The sequence below is a fragment of the Condylura cristata genome, unplaced genomic scaffold, assembly GCF_000260355.1.
Source record: "Condylura cristata isolate star-nosed mole 26May11 unplaced genomic scaffold, ConCri1.0 scaffold00002, whole genome shotgun sequence".
In the NCBI taxonomy this organism is placed as follows: domain Eukaryota; kingdom Metazoa; phylum Chordata; class Mammalia; order Eulipotyphla; family Talpidae; genus Condylura; species Condylura cristata.
In genome coordinates this window covers 54,072,754-54,090,557 of record NW_004567103.1, presented here as the reverse complement: position 1 = coordinate 54,090,557, position 17,804 = coordinate 54,072,754, and the positions used below count along the sequence as shown (strand labels likewise).

At 42.6% G+C, this 17,804-nt stretch overlaps 1 protein-coding gene across 1 annotated transcript in view; it reads right to left on the bottom strand.

The window, feature by feature from the left end:
- ITGB6 (integrin, beta 6) overlaps positions 1–17,804 on the bottom strand; it is a 105,616-nt gene that overhangs the window by 74,772 nt on the left and 13,040 nt on the right. Inside the window, exon 2 of the mRNA XM_012728619.1 lies at positions 16,673–16,732. Coding sequence (XP_012584073.1) covers positions 16,673–16,685 — 13 coding nt within the window. The 5' untranslated portion in view covers positions 16,686–16,732. The remainder of the gene's footprint in view (positions 1–16,672; positions 16,733–17,804) is intronic.

Here is a 17,804-nt window from a genome sequence, read left to right as displayed (position 1 = left end):
CAGTCAGATGTGAGACTTGTTTGAGGGGGTTTGAAAGCCACCTGCCAGGCTGGCAGCCTGTTGTTCAAAGCTGCTTGGGGTGAAGGTATGCTTACAGACTGTCCCTTGTGGTGCCAGGTGGCTGAGGAGAGGCAGTGAGGTGCCAGCCTGTGCAGAATGCAGCTAAGGGCTCAGATTATTAAAAAACAGAATAATTTATTTCATATCAAAGAGTTCAGAGATTTAAGGTGTTAAGCAAAATACATACACTGGACATTTCTGATAGAAAAAGACCCTGGAATTCCAAATATTTAGGGAGAGCTTCTTTAGCAAATATTCCTTGTATTGGAGAGATGCTGCTGTCTTGGGCACCAATAGAGTAATGAATTGTCTGCCATGCTCTCAGCCAGATGTTGGTGGATTTGGGGGACATTTGTTGCACAGTGTTAATTAACCTAGAAATGAGTGAGGATGTCAACTTTAGTAATCAAGGATTAGGAAGACTGAATGTAAATGTTAACCAACAGAATGATTTATTTTTATGTATGTTGTTGGAGGAAAATCCTTTTCAATAATAGTAATATATCATATTTCCCTAACTATGTTATGAAGAGAGCTGTTAATCCTTGCCCTCACAATGTCCCTATAGTTTAGTTAACATAGATCACTAAATCTCTGTCAGAAATTCATCATCTATATTTACCTGCTAAACACTATAAGAATGTGCACAGTGTTTTCACTGGAGATCATATAGACCCCTACTCAGATGGCATGGGGGTGACCACGGTCAGTCTGGGGACTGGCCCACTGAGCTGGCTCACCACCATCACACACTAGCTGCCCTCCTTGTGGGGGTGGATATTCAGGACATAACTGCTGGCAGGCTCTGTGAAGAAAGGGTTGGGAGACAGGTCTCTAAATGCCCTTCCTGTCTAACACAGGCTCTCTGACTCCTTGACAAATGTACAAGGAATTTGCTGAAGCCAGGGAAATTTGTCTAAGCTGTGACTGCTGGGAAATGACCGCAGGAAACAGTGCTAGAGGCTGGTGGATAGGCTATACAAGGCAGGGATTGGAAAGCTCAGTGCAGAGCTGTAACTCTTTCCCTGAGATAAAGATCCAAATCAGAAAATGCGGTGTCTCATCCAGTGACCACAGAGGGTAACAGAAGGGCAGAGAAACAGCTGAGGCTGCCCAGCTGTTTTTTTCCTGCTGCATGTCTATCAGCATGGGCAATGGACAGGAAATTCACTCATCAGGACCCTGACTTATATTCTCTTGAGGAGATCATTTGTGAGCCTAAAGTCCTTTAGTGTTTCTGACGAGTGTCATTAGCAGTAAGTGCTGGCTGAGGGTGTGCCCTTCATCCCTACCACCTAAAAAGAAAAGAAGACTGAATTTGCACAGCTTTGACAAGTTCCTGCCAGGTCTGTGTTAGAAACAAAGAAGACTTTAATAAAAAGCAAGCACTGAGGTTAACTGTAGCATTATAATTGCAACACAGATGAATTAATTTATTTCAGTTGAGATATTAATCCATGCCAATGCTTTCAAAGTGGGCATCATATCGTGCAAGAGTACTAATAAAAATGGCTGTCACTTTTCAAATATGCCTGAGCTGTTACTTTGCCTTATTTAGTCCTCACAACCACCCTGCACACATTAGCCTACTAGTGGATTCAATGGTATCACCAAATGATATGTCCACCCAGCACCTATGAAGATGACATTATTTGGAAAAGGGTCTTGGCAGATGTAATTAAGTGAGGGACCTTGAGGTCAGGTGGTCCTGGAGTATGGGTGAAGATCCCGAATTCAGTGCAAGTACTATCATGAGAAGACAAAGACAGAAAGGAATGCAGAGGAGAAGGCCACGTAAAGATGAGGCATTGACATGCTGTGTCTATGACCCACCAACACTTGCTGGAAACTACCAGTGAGGAGAGGTGAGGAATGGATACCCCCTGAGTCTCGAAAGGTAGCCACCCCTGCCAACACCTGGATTTCAGACTCCTGGACTCTTAGCCTCCTAAACTGAGAGTGAGTACATTTCAGTTGATTAAAATCACCTCATTTCCTCCAGCATCAACTAAGAATCAGGGAATTATTGTTCTATTACTGAAAACTGCCCATGAGACTATGATTAGCCACTGATAAGGACTCAAGGGAGAAGGACCAAGGTCAGGTATGCTCACCAGCCTGCTGTCTGAACTGAGGGATACCTTCAGTAACATGAGTTGAAATAATACCATCAGGGTAAAAATAATTTAGTGTGAAGGTTTCTCGCATGCCTGGATTCAGACTGCCTGGATCTCAAGCCAGCTGTTCCACTTAGTAACCATGAGAGCGTGGGCAAGGTATTTAACCTCTTTGTTTCACATTTTTTCCTTTGAAAAATGTAGAGAATTCAAGAGGCGCCTAAGGAGATGTAACAAAAACTGAAATGTGATTTCCAGGATGGGATTCTTAAAGAGAAAAAGGACATTAGGTAAAAATTAAGGAAGTCTGAAAAATTAAGGATATGGACATTACATGATAGTCATTTATCAACACTGGTTTATTAATTGTTAACAAATGTACCATACGAATGTAAGATGTTATAAATATGGAAGGCTAGGCTTGGGGAATAAGAAAATGGTATACTAATTTGAAATCACTCTAAATTATTAATTTTTTTTAGATAGGGAAAATATCAGTACCTCACCTCAGTGTGATGAAAATTTAGATCAGTGCCTCACACAGCTTAGGAGACACTTTATTTGGGGGCTATTATCAGAAATAAGGAAATCGTATTTGTAATGTTCCATGACACTGGCAAAATAGTTACTTGTATGTTTACTCAAGTTCTCATTTAATGTAAGAGTAACATTAAATGAAGAATGACATAAAACTGATCATTGTGGGCCCTCTTTGGTGGCACAGTGGATTAAAGCACAGCACTAGAAGCTAAAGCCACTTCAGCATGAGTTGGATCCCCACCTGTCTTGGAGGTGACCCACATGGCACGGCAGACCTCTCCTGGCCCGTCCACTGCTCCCCTCAGCAGTGCATTTCATCAATCTGCTTGTTCTGCTCCCCACTCTGTCTCTGGCAGTCTTTCTAAGTATATTATTTTGTTTTAGGAATTAAACATTTTTTTTTCTTCTGAATAGGAGTTCATAGGCTTCATTAGACTGCCATAAGGGATATTAAAAAAAAAAAAAAAAGTCCTGCTTTTTTTGTCATGGCATTGTTCCTGTGTCACCAAATTCAATGTGTAAGTTTTTCTGCAGAATATAAGAGAGACATGACCTGGAGATCTACAGAAAGGCCTATTACTTGGAAGTTTTGTGTAAGCCATTGGTCCCATTGGTATTGGTTAGGCTAATATTGCTAGATCTTTCTGAACTCCAAAGCGAAGAGAGACTCTGAGTATTGGGAGGGGCTATAGGTGAGTCCCAACAATGATTCCAGGGTTGAAAATAGAAGATTCTTAAAGTATAAAGAATTTTGTGCATATGATTTGTGTGTCTTCTATTAACCTAACTTTTATTCAACCCATCCTTTTTACCTTCATTCTTGTGACGGTTCATAGTCAGACTACAATCTGAATATCTTGTTAAACAGTAAATTTGGCTCATTTTAAAAATTTGCATTGAAAATATAAAGCTGCTATTAATATTCATGAAAAGAGATATCTAAAACTTAGAAGCCATTAGGTTGAAAGCATCACTTTTCACCTTGTGTGGATGCTCACTACGCTATCGATTTACTTATGAAAGAAAAGAGCAAAATTAAATAACCTTTACTGGAAACATTCCACTGAAGACCGTGTATTATGTGTAAGAAGCTTCCTAACTCTCTGGAAACAGATTCTTTCTTCCCTATCTAAGGTGCCCTTATAGTAAAGAAAAATTTGATTAGCTTTTCACCCTCACTTTCATTGTATATTTTCAGGAAAGCAGGGCTGCCTGATTTTAGACAAGCAGCTTAAAAAATTTACATTTCATTTTCAACTCCCACTTCCTGAAATAACAGTAATAATTCTAGCACCAAAAATACAATTTTCATCATCCCCAAAATTGTCCACCTTCATACCAGCTTCTCAGTTCAAGACGAGGAGTTAGGGCCTCCCGGGTGGCGTAGCAGTTAAGTCTCAGTACTATCACCTCTAAGGCCTGAGATCACTCCTGGAGTGATCCACATGATGCAACAGACCTTTTCTGTCTCACCCACTGCTCCCTTGGCAGTGTATTTCAGTAAAATCTGCCTGTTCTTCTCCCTTCCATCTCTGGTGAGTCCTCTTACCACCCTGAAACCTTCAGTTTACACACCAGTTCTTCTAAGTAATAATAATAAAACAATAACAAAATTAACAACAACAACAACTATAATAATAATAAAACTAGGTGGTTAAAGTAGACTTTTGCTCACCCTGTGGCCTCTAAGGGATCCCTCAGATGTCAACCTTTTTCTTCTACTGACACATTACACAATTGGCTAAAACAACATTTAAAGATCAGTTACCTTTGTTGATTCTCCATAGGTCCAGAATAAAATCTAAATACCTTAACCTGGCATTTAAACCTTACATAACTTTGCCCCAACCTATTGTTAGAATTATTCTGTAAGACTCCTATAAAGACAGTGGCTTCTGAAAAACACAGTATCCCTATTTCTCAACACGTTTTTACCAGTGTCTGCTTATGTCATTTTCCTCATTGGAAATGCTTGTACCCACTCATGACATCTGCCCAAACTACACATGCTGCGTACATTCTTAATTGCCAAGCTCAAGTCTAATCCCTTCCCCAGTACTTTGCCCACGTGATTTTCATATATGAAATTCCATAACCCTGAATATGTAACCAATTTGGGATTTATTATGGACTGTGTTGGAGTTGTGATAACACAAATTGTATTTTATTTTATTGTTTATTTGCTCTCGGACCAAGAGCTTGACTTATCTGATTGATAAGAATAATTGTTACTTTGGAAGATAGTTGTTAAAATTAGAGATAATATGTTCCAAGGATCTTTTATCACAGGTAAAATAATGAGGCATCTCACCCTAATGTAGATTATCAGTTAGCTGGAGAAATAAATATAAATTAAAAGAGGCAAATTGATAAAGAGACGAATAGAAGCAAGGAACTAGAAGACTTAATTCTCCTTCCAACACAACCTCAATAAATCAGTGACTTTTCTGTTTCATTCTTTTTCTTCATCTCAGTTTTTTATACCTAAATTATGGGAATATAATGAAATAGAACCCCCCCAGGTCATTTTACACAGAAATACACAATAATTCTAGAAACTGAAAGAAAACAAGAGCATAGAACTACAATTCTGAGTTTCAAGGCATGTGAAGTGTGGAGGGTATTTAATAACTTTTGAAGGTGAGATTTTAGACAACTCAAAGAAATTGAAGGACATAATCTTAATGGAAAAGAGTTAGGGAGGGGACAAGAAGCAACATAAGAAAAAATAATAAAAACATCACCAGTAAAATCTTGGAGTAATTTTGAATAAAACTGTCATACCCCTGACCGAACCTGTTCAAGTTGCTGAATGCCCTGAATACTGAGTTTCAGAGTTAGAACTTTGGCAGTAGGGAGCTGGTGAAGTTTTTGAGCAGGATAATGACAAGATGAGAGCATTAGCAAATAACATCACAGCAGCTACTCTACTGTGGAGGAAATAGGGAGACACTAAAGACAGGTAAACCAGAAAGACTATAGGAACACTTCCGCTGGGGCCAGGTTCCATTAGAATTTATCATCTTACAATTTAATAATACAGATGAGAGGTGATAGAGCACTTGATTAGGATGGTGTGGAAGATTTTTTAATGGATCAGAAGATTTCACCTCATGCCTTTATGAGCACTGCTGCTAATGCTTTAGAGCCACATCAGGGCCCATTTTCTTCTCTTTTCCCTCTATCATGAAACCAGCTGTGTTCCCAAAGGAGACCCAGGTAGTAGAATGAAAAGGGAATGGAGTAGAACTACCCAGAGTTGGCACACATATGTAAGGAAAATTATTGCCATGGTAACCCACTGAGCTTTTAGAGTTGTTACCACAGCCTTTTTTTAGCCGTAGATGACTTATATTAGGGACTTATATTAAAGAATAATAGTGGCAAGTTCAGTGAGAGAGAACACCTCCAGATCTCAGGCTTTAGGATATTATCCCATCAGTGATGAGAATCATGTGACAGTTTAGAGACAGATGGGAGGCTAGGGGATCATAAATCCCGTTCTTGATGTTCCAAATTAGGGCTGACATTAGGGTGTTCAAAAGGAGATTCCTGAAGTGTTGGACCTAACCAGACTTCCTATCCACTCCTCTCCTTCCTAACCTAAGCCTGGCATGAGTGAGCAGTGCTAGATCTCATGGAAAGTAGCAGTTTTGGGGTTCTTAGCCCAGATCCTGAGCATAATAAATGTCAGTTACAAAAATTTGGCTTTATACCTGTGGGAGACGGAAGTTGAATGAGATACAGCTGTGCAGTAGGTGTGACTGCTTGACTGGCTGTAGTGACTTAAATACATAAGAAGTGGGAGAACACCATGAATCTGGGCAAGAGGTGAGGGGATCTGATCTAGTGCAGTCATGGGAATGAAGAGGGGTGGACACTTTAGAGATCAAATTCATGTGATCAGTTTACAGGCTTCCGATTAATCGCTTTTGTCCTTTATATCACACCTAACATTAGTGAATCTTCCAGAAAAAATTCAGTAATTACCTCTACTCTCACAGTCAACCCCTAACCGATCCTACCTATTCTCCATCTGTCAGGCCCTCTACCTCTCATAATAATGATGATGATGATAGTTCTTTGCCATATTCTGTGTGCCTAACTCTGTACTAAAGCATCTTATGCATATTTTTTCATTCACTCCCAACTGAATGGGCCATTTGGGAAATTCATGCCTCTGAGCTCTGACCCAGTCATTCACGCTTTGCTTTATGGAGCCAGGACTCTGCATACCACAGCTCTGCTTTGCCAGCTGCTTCTTGTTAGGCTCTGCCAATGGGGGCCATAGCGGGAGGCCGCAAGGCTGGGGAGGGAGAAAGACCTGCTGCTGCTTGTCTGAGTCCCAATCCAGCAACACCTCCTGGCCTGGGAGTGTGTTCATTCCAGTGGCAGTATCTGGCCTACATTTTTTCATATCACTCTCCCAGATCAGCCTCAACATGCCCCTTCCTCAGTGACCCCAGTCTAGCATGGCAATGCCCCTCCTCAGAGGTCTGAGACTCTGCCCTGTGGATCCTTCAGTTTCTAAGTTTTAATAATTCCAGATCCTTCCTTCTTTTTGCTCCCAGCCCTAAGGGTGGTGGCCACATTGCACAGTTGTTGTCTTTAAGATATGGTAGATTATCTTTTTAACCATTTATTTGCCAAGTTAAGAACTTTGTGTTCAAGCCATAATTTCTTGTATTTAATCCTTTCTGTTAAAATAACTGGTGATGATATCATTGCTTACTGTGACCCTGATTGGTGCAGTGAGATAAAAATCATTCTTAATTCTTCATAATAAAATAACCAGTGCCTCATATGAAGGAAATGAATTAACATGTCATAACTGCTCATTTTGAAGCTCATTGTCTCATTCACTTCATCATCTCTGTTATGCTCCAGTGCATGCCACCCACTGGCCTCCTGATCTTTCCCCACCCTCTGGGTGCAGGGTGCAAGGGCCAAGGAGGAAAGTGTATAGGTGGCATTAGTGCAGACCAGTCAGGGACATAGGGTGTCCACACCTCCATGGTATCAGCTTGGGACCTGGTATAAGAACTGTGAGTTCTCTCTACTCAGCTTCTCCTGGATTTTCAGGTAAAGAGCAATGGAGCACCAGGGTGTAGACAGCCCGGCAGTTAGGGAGTAACAAACATGGCTGGAGCAAGCAGAACGTTGGGTCTACTGTGCGGGACCTCCTGGGTGGGACCTCATGGTGTTCAGCCTGTTTGGGAAATGAAGTAAATGCTTAAAATATTGTTCTTCCACAACTAAGGTCTTCCTAGGTTGATGTGGTTTTGCTTACTACCATAGCTGGAATGCTCTCTTCAAACACAACAAACAGAACAATACAGTCTGTCTTCCCAGTCACCAGTCTCCAGCTCTCTGAGTCCCCAGCAGATCTGATGTGTTTGCCTATTTCAAGAGTAAGATTGAGTCCAATCTTACTCTTACTCTTACTGAGCCCCCCCTGGCGGTTCACACCCTCCCCACCCTACATTTTCCAGGCAGCAAGACTTAAAGCCTTGCTTGTTTGCTTCTCAGCAGATCCTGGAGGACAGGGAAAATGCTAGTCTTAGTCAGCACCAGGCCTAACCCGGTCTACCCTTTGCTATGTGTCCACCCTTTACCCCAGCTGGTCCTGGGCTACAAGGACCATGCTGACAGCTGGAGGGGTCAGGTGGTTTGGTGGGCAGGCAGGACGTTTATGCCACTCACAGTGTCCTTGATCCAATTTTGTACAGTAAGAGGCTGGTAGAATCTGTCATTTGCAAACAATTAAAAATTGTGGGAAGAGCCAGGTTGTTCACTCTGCCCCTCAGGTTGATGAACATTGTTAATTGAACAAGCCCAAGTTTACTGATTACTAGCAGTGCTCCAGGAACTATATTGAGACAGTCCTGGCATAGCAAGGCAGTTGAGTAAACAGTCATATTGCAGATTTGTCTTTTTTTTTTTTTAACTTTTTTTTTTTAAAGATTTATTTATTTGTGCATACAGAACTGGGGTACAGGCCAGAGGCTCAGGGGCGGTGAGAGGCTTCCCCAGAGACAGAGTGGGGAGCAGAACAGGCAGATTGACAAAGTACATTGTTGAGGGGAGCAGCGGGCGGGTCAGGAGAGATCTGCCACACCATGTGGATCTCCTCCGGGGCAGACGGGGATCGAACTCATGCGGAAGCGGCTTTAGCTTCTCAGTGCAGTGCTTTAAACCGCTGCACCACCAGGGATGGCCCTGTCTTTTTTTTTAACGGTATAATTCCATTAATTTTTTTAAGAAAAAAATTTAAAAATTAATTTATTACATCATACTTCATTTTTGTGCAATGTACGATTTTCCTGTGAAATTCCCACCAACAGTTCACCAGTGCATCATCGCCATAGTGACTTGTCTGTTTTTACTGACAATTTTCTAGGAGGTGGAGGTGCCTTTTTTCTGACTTTCATGAAGCACCCTACAGCCACTGCCAGTCTATTTGGATCACCCTTCCTCACGCACATACCCCTGCTACTAATTTCTGTTTGCAGCTATTGGCTTCTAAAGGCACAAGATTCCTTTTTAGATGCACGAGAGCTTTTTTCTATCCACTTGGAAAGGGACATTAGGAAGAAACTGCTAGGAGGAAGCAAAGCAGGGAAGATGGAGAGACTGTGCATTCTTTACTCTTCATCCAGTTTAGAGGACTCTGAACTCTGGTCATGGGGCAGATACCAAAGGAAATAAAAAAATGCTCAGTAAGCCTCATCAAGGTGAGGCGTGGTCCGTGAACTCCCTTGGAGTCAGTGACAACTGAGAGAGGAGTTCAAGCTGCACTAGCACGCTGCTGGCCCCTGGGAACTGAGGGCCTTGGGAGTGAGTGACTGCTGGAGCCATCAGAAACCCTGATGGCCTGGAGATCGCAGGAGGCCTTCTGCAGCTTCATGAGTGAGGAACATGGACTTGTGTACACCGGGGTATAGACACCCTAAACTAGAGGTTGAGTACTCCTTGTGCTCTGTGGGCATAGCTACAAACCTCACATACCACCTTGCAATAGCCAGGAGACCTTTGAGAAAAACTGAAATGGATTGGTTTTCAGTCACCAAAATCTAGGCAGTGTTGGGGGAAGTAGCGTGGTGGTCAGGGAGGTAATATTGTGTATCAGTGATTCTAAAACAGGAGGCCACCAGGGGTGACGGGGTTGCAGGAGGAGGAACATGCTTAAAGACTCTGAGGCAGGAGTGTGTCTGGCTATAGATGAGGGTCGGCAGTGCAGGCAGAGTGGCCAGAGAGGAGGGCAGAGAGTTAGCTCCTTGATGGTCCTTGAGTGCACTTGGGTTTTCCTCCTGATGAGACAGGAAGCTATTGGAGGGTTTGGAGCTGAAAACTAATGTGGTTTGATGTATGCAGATAGGGTTCTTAAGTCAGCAGTCATTTGAGGTATTCTTAAGGCAGCCTTTGATGGAGGTGCTGTTATCCCCGCCATAAAGGCAGCAAGACTTCTCAAAGAGAGTTAGTGTAGCCTACTAAGGCTGGTGGCTTGGAACAGGAGCTGAGATTTGAGCCCAAGTGGAATGAGCCATACTTATTATCATTGATGGCTAAAGGATTCTCCGTGGCTAAAAGAAAAAACTAAACTAAACTAAACAAGAAGCATTCATTATACTACAAGATTTTCTGTGTACCCCAGTGGTAGATGTGACAATACCACCCGGGCCTGCCAGATCCCTCCTGACTTCCCAAGAATTCGCATCACTCTGCAGTCACCCTTCCCACCCACTGGAACACCCACCTGTCAGTGTTCTGTAGGGGATGTGGATGTATTTGGATTGAAGCTCTTAGCTCTAGTTACTGGGAGACCCTCCGGGGACCCAGAGATCTAGTGCCATTAAAAGTCTGTACATTTATTTAATTAAAAGCAAGTCCAAATGCTGTGGCTGGGGAAATTGCCTGCCTGGTAAAACAAATCTATAAATCCCACTCCCTGCTGCTTCCAGGCTGGCTGGAAGTACCCTGAAAATTCAGCTTCACTGGGAATGTTTTGACCATTCTGCTTCTGGCTCAATGGGTAGTAATAAATAAAAATGAAAAGTGGTGGGAGAAAAAACTGGATTAAATTTATTTAAAGCTTAACACGACTCAGCCCAGGGAGGATGGTTAAGAACTTCTGGTTTGTTCCTGTCATGTCTGACTTGGTCCTTTCATTCCAAAGGGCAGGCCCTCGGGTCTTGGCAGCCATTGCTGGCTTCCATGGTGACTCACCCACAGCTCTGAAGCCTGTGGGAAAGATGAGTCACCATCATTTTAGAAGTGTAAAAAAAAAAAAACTATTTAGCCAGGACAGCTATATATCCCTTACCCAAAGCAAGCCCCAAAATCTGACAAGGGGTAAACCCAAAAAGTGCTGGAGGAGAGGGTGGAGAAGAGGGGAAAGACATTTGCAAATGGGGTATCTATGGAGCTAGGATGTGAGACTGCCATATAGCATATGAATTTGAAGGCAGGGTCTTGGGGCAGGCTGGATTCTCCAAACAGACAGGCTATCATTAAGAACTGATCTTTCTCACTGGCAGACATCATCTTCTTGGTATCGGCAGTTGCAGTGATGCAACAGTAATAATTACAGTTCATCAAATAGCCCCAAGATGCTGTGATCCCAAGGCTTTCTGAGCTCATCTAACGATCCCTTCGAGATCCATTTGTGAAGTCAGCTCTGACATAGGCAGACTTCCCAGAGCTTGTGGTGATGCTGCCTGGCTTCCACGGGGGAACTATGTGCCCAGCTGATCTACTGTGTGGCCCCAGGGAGGCCCCTGTGCAGGTGCACAGTAACACATAGCTGTGAGCTCCTTTCTCAGCTGCAGCAGACATCTGTCTCCTGCCCATGAACACTATCATCCCCTTTGGTCACCCCAGCCCTCTCTCCCTGCACCCCACACTGACTCAGCTTACTCTAGTGGACATCCAGAGCTTCCTGGACTACTTGACAATGGGAATAGCCCAGTGCCTTTAGGTTAGCTTTTCAGTCTTCATCCTGCTTGGTGCAGAACTTTCCTTGCAATTGCTTAAGTTGTGACAGCCCTCAACTCTATGGCAATAGCCTGATCACTGCGTTCTTCTATGGACACAGCATCCTGTGGACATGGGAGGAACCTCCCACATGCCTGTCCTCGCAGACACATGCAGGTTTCTAGCCACCAGCATGGAAGCAGTGTGTGACTCTAGAGTGAGGGCAGCTGGAGTGAGGGCAGCTGGACCACCGTAACAGGTAGAATTGTTTCGTGCATGCCTTATTTCACCTAGATGTTAGCTCTGTTGCAGTGATTATTTTTCCCGGATGTGTTCATGGGAAAGGACCTGATTCTCTCCATATCAGCAGGATTCTGCCTCCTTCACAACACACTTCAGGGTTTCATCTCTAGCAATGAACTCATTGCCAGGAGTCAGAAAGAACTCTCATTTTGTGGACTTTGATTCTCTGTTAACAAATGCTTATTTCCTACTCTATGCTCCAGCCCAGCAACACTTTCCAGGATGTAATCATGCGTAGGTTATAGTCTCTGCCCTCTGCCTCCAAATAAAGCTAGCTTTCTTTGTTAATGATGTATATATGAAAGACATTACGTATAATTTCATGTGTAACTCCTTAACAGCATAACATCCCAGATCCAATCTCTATGTAACCCTCTTACCGTAGACCTTTTATTTCAATCTGCATAGGTCTTTGCATTTATTTTTTACCTCCATTGTTCATTTTTATTTTAATTAACTTTTATTTAATTTTGAACAATCTACAACTTCTCTCCTACATGCGGTCACTGTAGTTTTCCCACCACTAAAGCCATCACCCTATTCCCTTGTGCTCTTACCCCACCCTTCCCCTTCTCCCCTCATGGCCACCTTATTTCTATCCCACAGATCTTTTGACAATTTGGGGCACTTTCTGTGGGAGTCATTGCAAGGCAGAAAACTCTCTTCCATATTTGGTAACCTTATATAGATGCGGCCCTAGGGCAGAAGCAATTGCAATTAGCTCCTGTTAATTAATTATGCCCATTTAAGCACCTAAGCAGAGAGAGAGGCAGTGTGGCTTGGACGCCATGCCCACACCCACGGAGGGCCGCACCACAACAGCACTGTTGTTCTGCACACCATTGCCTTTGGCTCCCCCTTGGCAAGCGACACTTAATTGCCTCCCAAATGAGTAGGTCTGAACCTGTTTACCAAGCCTCCTTGGCAAGACTGTAACCCAGAGTCCCCAGGCCTCCCCAGCCTGTGGGGGCCAATTAGATCACATTTTTGCTCAAATTTTCTTAGTTGGTTGTTCCACCACCTGCATAACACTAGCCTTCCATGCCTCCCTTTTCTCTATGTCTCTTACTGGTCCACAGGATGTATCATGTATGCACTCGGAGGTTCAGTCAGTCCTTTGAAACTACCTCCACCAATCCCTCTAGGCCTTCTGTGTATGAACACCTGTGTCTGGGCCCAAGTATCTCAGCCTCATCTGGCCCAGGGGACTGAGGTGGTGACATTCTGCCTGTCCTGTGACAGACCAACAATCTCATCAGTGTTGAGACTGTGCGGAGCTCTCAGTGAGTGGCCTGAGACTTGGGCACTGTGCAGAGCAGAGAACACTGCTCTGCAAATGTTCCTCATGCCTGTCTTCCAGTCACAAAGTTGCCCCCTGGCCTCCATGTACCTACAAAGGGCACAGAACTGTTCTGGCATTGCTCCTCATGCTGCCCCACCACATTCTGTATAGAGGCAGGAAAAACCTCCTCCACTCCATGCCCTCTTTTATACTCTATGGCCTCACAACTCTTCTGCTTATGCCTAAAGATCCAAAATTCTCTGATGCAAGAGAAGCTTAGGCTTCACTCTCCCCGGGGCTTCTGTGTCCCCTCCAGTGTCTTGTATGCACCCCAGCAACACATCCCCTCTTGCCAGTTTCTCTCTTAGACCCCATCAACCCCCCTTCATTAAGGTCTTCCTTGCTAAATAACTAAATGGCTCAAAGCCAGAACAATGTAGATCAACCATACACACATTTAGGGACTGTGGGTAGGGTCTGGTCACCTGTGTCTGATCTCTGCTTGAACTCAGCTATCCTAGTACAAGAAAAGATTGCGCCTCTATTGTGTATATTCCTTTTTCTGGCATTAAACAGAGCAACTTAAAGCTTGTTGGCAGATTCTTTTCTTCCTTCATTTTCCCAGTTTTCCATAAGGATGAAATTAGACAATGTGGTGAAAGTCATACTAAAATTGTCACGTGTTGAATCAGTGTAATAAAAGGTTAAAATCTTGCATACCATTGTTGCTCAATAGATAAAATTACTGAGTGCCTATTAGCCATGATATTTATTAGTCATGTAAGCCATTCATTAAAAAAAATACTTGCTTAGCACCTATGTGACAGAGACCATCTAGACACTGAAAGTAAGAGGCATAAGTAAGAGAGTTCATGAGGATAACATCAGACTGCAATGTGTTCTTCAGAGAACTGATTTTAAGGTGATGGGGTAGAGCGTGACTAGGTGGCCCTTTAATAGTGGGACAGCAATGAAAGCCACCCTGAGGGGTGACATGAGAGATCAAATGAACAAGCAACATGTGTGAGATCAGAGAAAAGAGGATTCCAGGTAGACGACCACCAAATGCAAAGAGTGGGTTGAATTTGCACTGCACTGAGAATGGAATGGAGGTTCTGGAGGCTAGAAGAGGGGAGGGGCCAGTTAGATGATGGAAGGCTTTGTCAGGCAGGAGGCACATTGATTTTTTGTTCTAGCACAATGGGAAACCGTTCGTGTTTGAAACAAGGAAGTCAAATAATATGATTTAGATTCTAAAATGAAGAGTCAGATGGCTGTGGAAAGAATGGATTTTAGTGGAGATAGAGAAGCAGCAGAAAGACCAAGCAAAAGTCTAATATGATAGGGCCATTAGGACTGACAGAGGAGGGGGTGTTGATGGGTCCGCACAGACAGAAGTGGGTCTTTGGACATAGAATTGACAAGGATTTACTAATGGATTGGGTGTGGCTCTTAAGGAAGTGAGGAACTCCAGAAATACTCCTAGATTGCCATGTCCTGCTTGGGGGATGGGCGTAGGTAGCTTGGACGAGGATGGTTGTCAAAGTATCTGGAAAGTAACTCTCTCTCTCTCTCCCCCCCCCTCCCCTTCTCTCCCTCTCTCCCTCTCTCCCCTTTGGAGAAACATGGAGAGAACCTGTTAGAGGAATCAGTTGGCTTCACAGATTTTTTTAAAAGCAATTTTTGAGGGCAAACCATAACCAATTCCACAGGCTAGAAAGTCAAAGAACTTTAAAATAGCCTAAGGCAGGTAGAGTATATTAAAGTCAAAGCCCACTCCCGGTTGGGAGCTCTGTTTACCCAGGGAAATATCCATAGCAGTGGGAGGTAGCTGGGCTGGGCTTGGGAATTTCTGATAAGTCTTCACATTGGAATTTAATTTGTTTTGCTTAAAAGTAAACTTAAGTGCTTGTTCTCCTGAAAGCTGCCAGCCCAGTCTATTCCCTAAGAGCCTGAATCTCAGACCCCTTTGTCATATACATTGTGTCCTGGTGTTTGCTGATTTCTCAAATACAGGTCTATGAAACCAGAAATGCCCCATAAAAGGGTAAATGTGTGAAATCAGGACCCTATGGGAGCTTAGGCATTTACAGATCCCTGAATTTTATCAGTGTACAAACTTTTAAATTAAAGATAATATCTGCTCTTTACAGGTTCTTACTGACAAATAAGAATGTTGATATCACTCAAGCCTTTGATATGATTATCTTTCCCAGAACTAGGAGTCTTCAGGACTAGCTAATCATGGGGACTTTTCCCTCCCAAGGCCTGAGACTTTCTCCTAATTCTATCTTAGTCACACACAGTTACTCATTACCTGGAAAGGTATTGAGAGTTTATCCACAGCCTCTGTACATTTTGTGCTGCTTTGTTAAATAAGGAAGAATGCAGATGTCTGAGTCATTGCTTTCAATTCATTTTTCAATTTTTACTTGGAGCAAAGTTTCTCTATATCCACACCAATTTTATTACTTCCCATGTTACTCTGATCATATACTCTGCAAGATAATTCAGTCTTTTGCTTGAGGACATTAATAATACATATTGTAAGTAGAGAGTAGTATTATCAAAGTACTCTTAAACCGATGTTAAAAATGGAAATACCAGCAAGATTTAGTAACTCACACTCAAGGGCTGTAGAGATGAGACAGAGAGGAAAAGAGGAGACAGTTAGAACCACCCAATCCCCCTCAGGGCTTTGCTACTGCTAGAAGGACCCCTCCACATGGTTTTCAAATCCTGAATTTATTTAGTTCAGTAGTTATTACACACATTACAAACCTAGCACATACAGAATAAGTGCATTCATACTTAAAATATTTGAAGTACTACTGAAGTATAAAACACTATAGATAAGGGCCCTGTCTTGAAAGGAATCTTACCTAATTGGGTAAAAACACACATGAAGTAGCTCAGTGACAAAGCAAGGCAAAGTGTGAGATGGGTTTGTATGAGAGAGCAGACACCATGCTCTCGGAAATCCAAAGACAGAAACAGGCGCAACCTGAAACCCTCAACTTCCTGACCTTAGCTAAAAGATCTTGAAGGGTGAACAGGATGTGTGTGGGAGGTACTAAGGGCAACTGCATGTATATATCTGTAGATACTGCCCTGGGAAGGATCAGGGTAGAAGATTTCTTGGGGCCACATGAAAAAAAATGTAACACAAATGATATCACCTGCTGTGATAGAAACAGCATCCCTTTAGAAGTAATCACCCCCAGCTGAGTTTTTGTGCTACAATCAAAAGCTGTCACCAATAACCTTAATTCAAATTGTATGCATCAGACAGGCTAGAAAATTCCATGCTAACTCATTGCACTGTAGAAGTGATAGCTCAATTGCAAGAGAGTAGAAAGGAGCAGAGGAGAGAATCACCAAACGGTAATGAACTTACCTGTCTTCTGCATCCATTCCCTCTACTGAAGGAGTTCCACTGCAAAGGGATTAGCTCCTCCTTTTTGGAATTAAAAAAATACTTTCAATAATCAGGAAATTCCTCTGGCTCAGAGGGTTCAATAGATTTCAAATCAGAATGACAACGCTATAGAACTGTCCAATTCTGATGTACTAGGACCATTCATTCACCATGTGTGTGGTCCTGGATGTAATTATAAAGCCCAGCTTCTGCATCTTTTAAACACTTCACCTAAGTGTCTAAGAAATGAAAGTTAAAATGCATTCTCTTCCTCTTACTCACTCACTCTTTAACTAGAATAATGAACTGAATATAAACCCAACCTATTCTCAAAGTCACAGTTCGCTCGGCCATTTCTTACCTATATGAATCCACATAGTTAATCTCTATAAACCTCAACTTCTTCCTTTCAAATCTGTACAATAGTACCATTTGATACAAATATTATAAAAATACCTCTTTATATACTATTATCCTTTTAGTTTGTAAAATATTTTCATGACTTCTCTAGTAACATCTTAATGTAGTTATTAGCAGTTTTGGAGATAAGAAGACTGAAGTTAACAATGACTAAACCCAAGAACATGCAATAATGGGACCCAAGTCAGGTACCAGCTAAAATGGAATCCTCTGACTTAGCTGTCTTTCTTCAGTGAGACCACGAGATAAGCAAAAAAAATCATGTCTGTATTTTATAAAGTGCATAGTAAGCCCTTGGTAAATGTGGTTTCCTTTTGAACCCTACAAGTAGTTGGCAAGAGCTCTAGGAACTGCTGGTGAGTTGGCACCTGCTTCTCATGACCCAGGAGCCGGGGCCCCCCATGCCTGTGCAGCACTAGAAAGGCTGCTAGTCTGAACGTCTGAAGGGCTGTCACTGTGAAACATGCACTGCATTTCAGAGACATCATGCCAACGAAAAAAAGGAAAACCTCATTAGGTTTTGAATTGATTACATAATGCAATGAAAAGATTTTGATCATGTTTAGTTAAATATTTCACCACAAAATATTTCACCACATTCTTTTTACGTCTGTGTAATGTGACTACTAGAAATTACTCTGTTGCTCATGTAGCTCACCTTTGTTGCCTGAATATTTCTTTTGTACAAAGC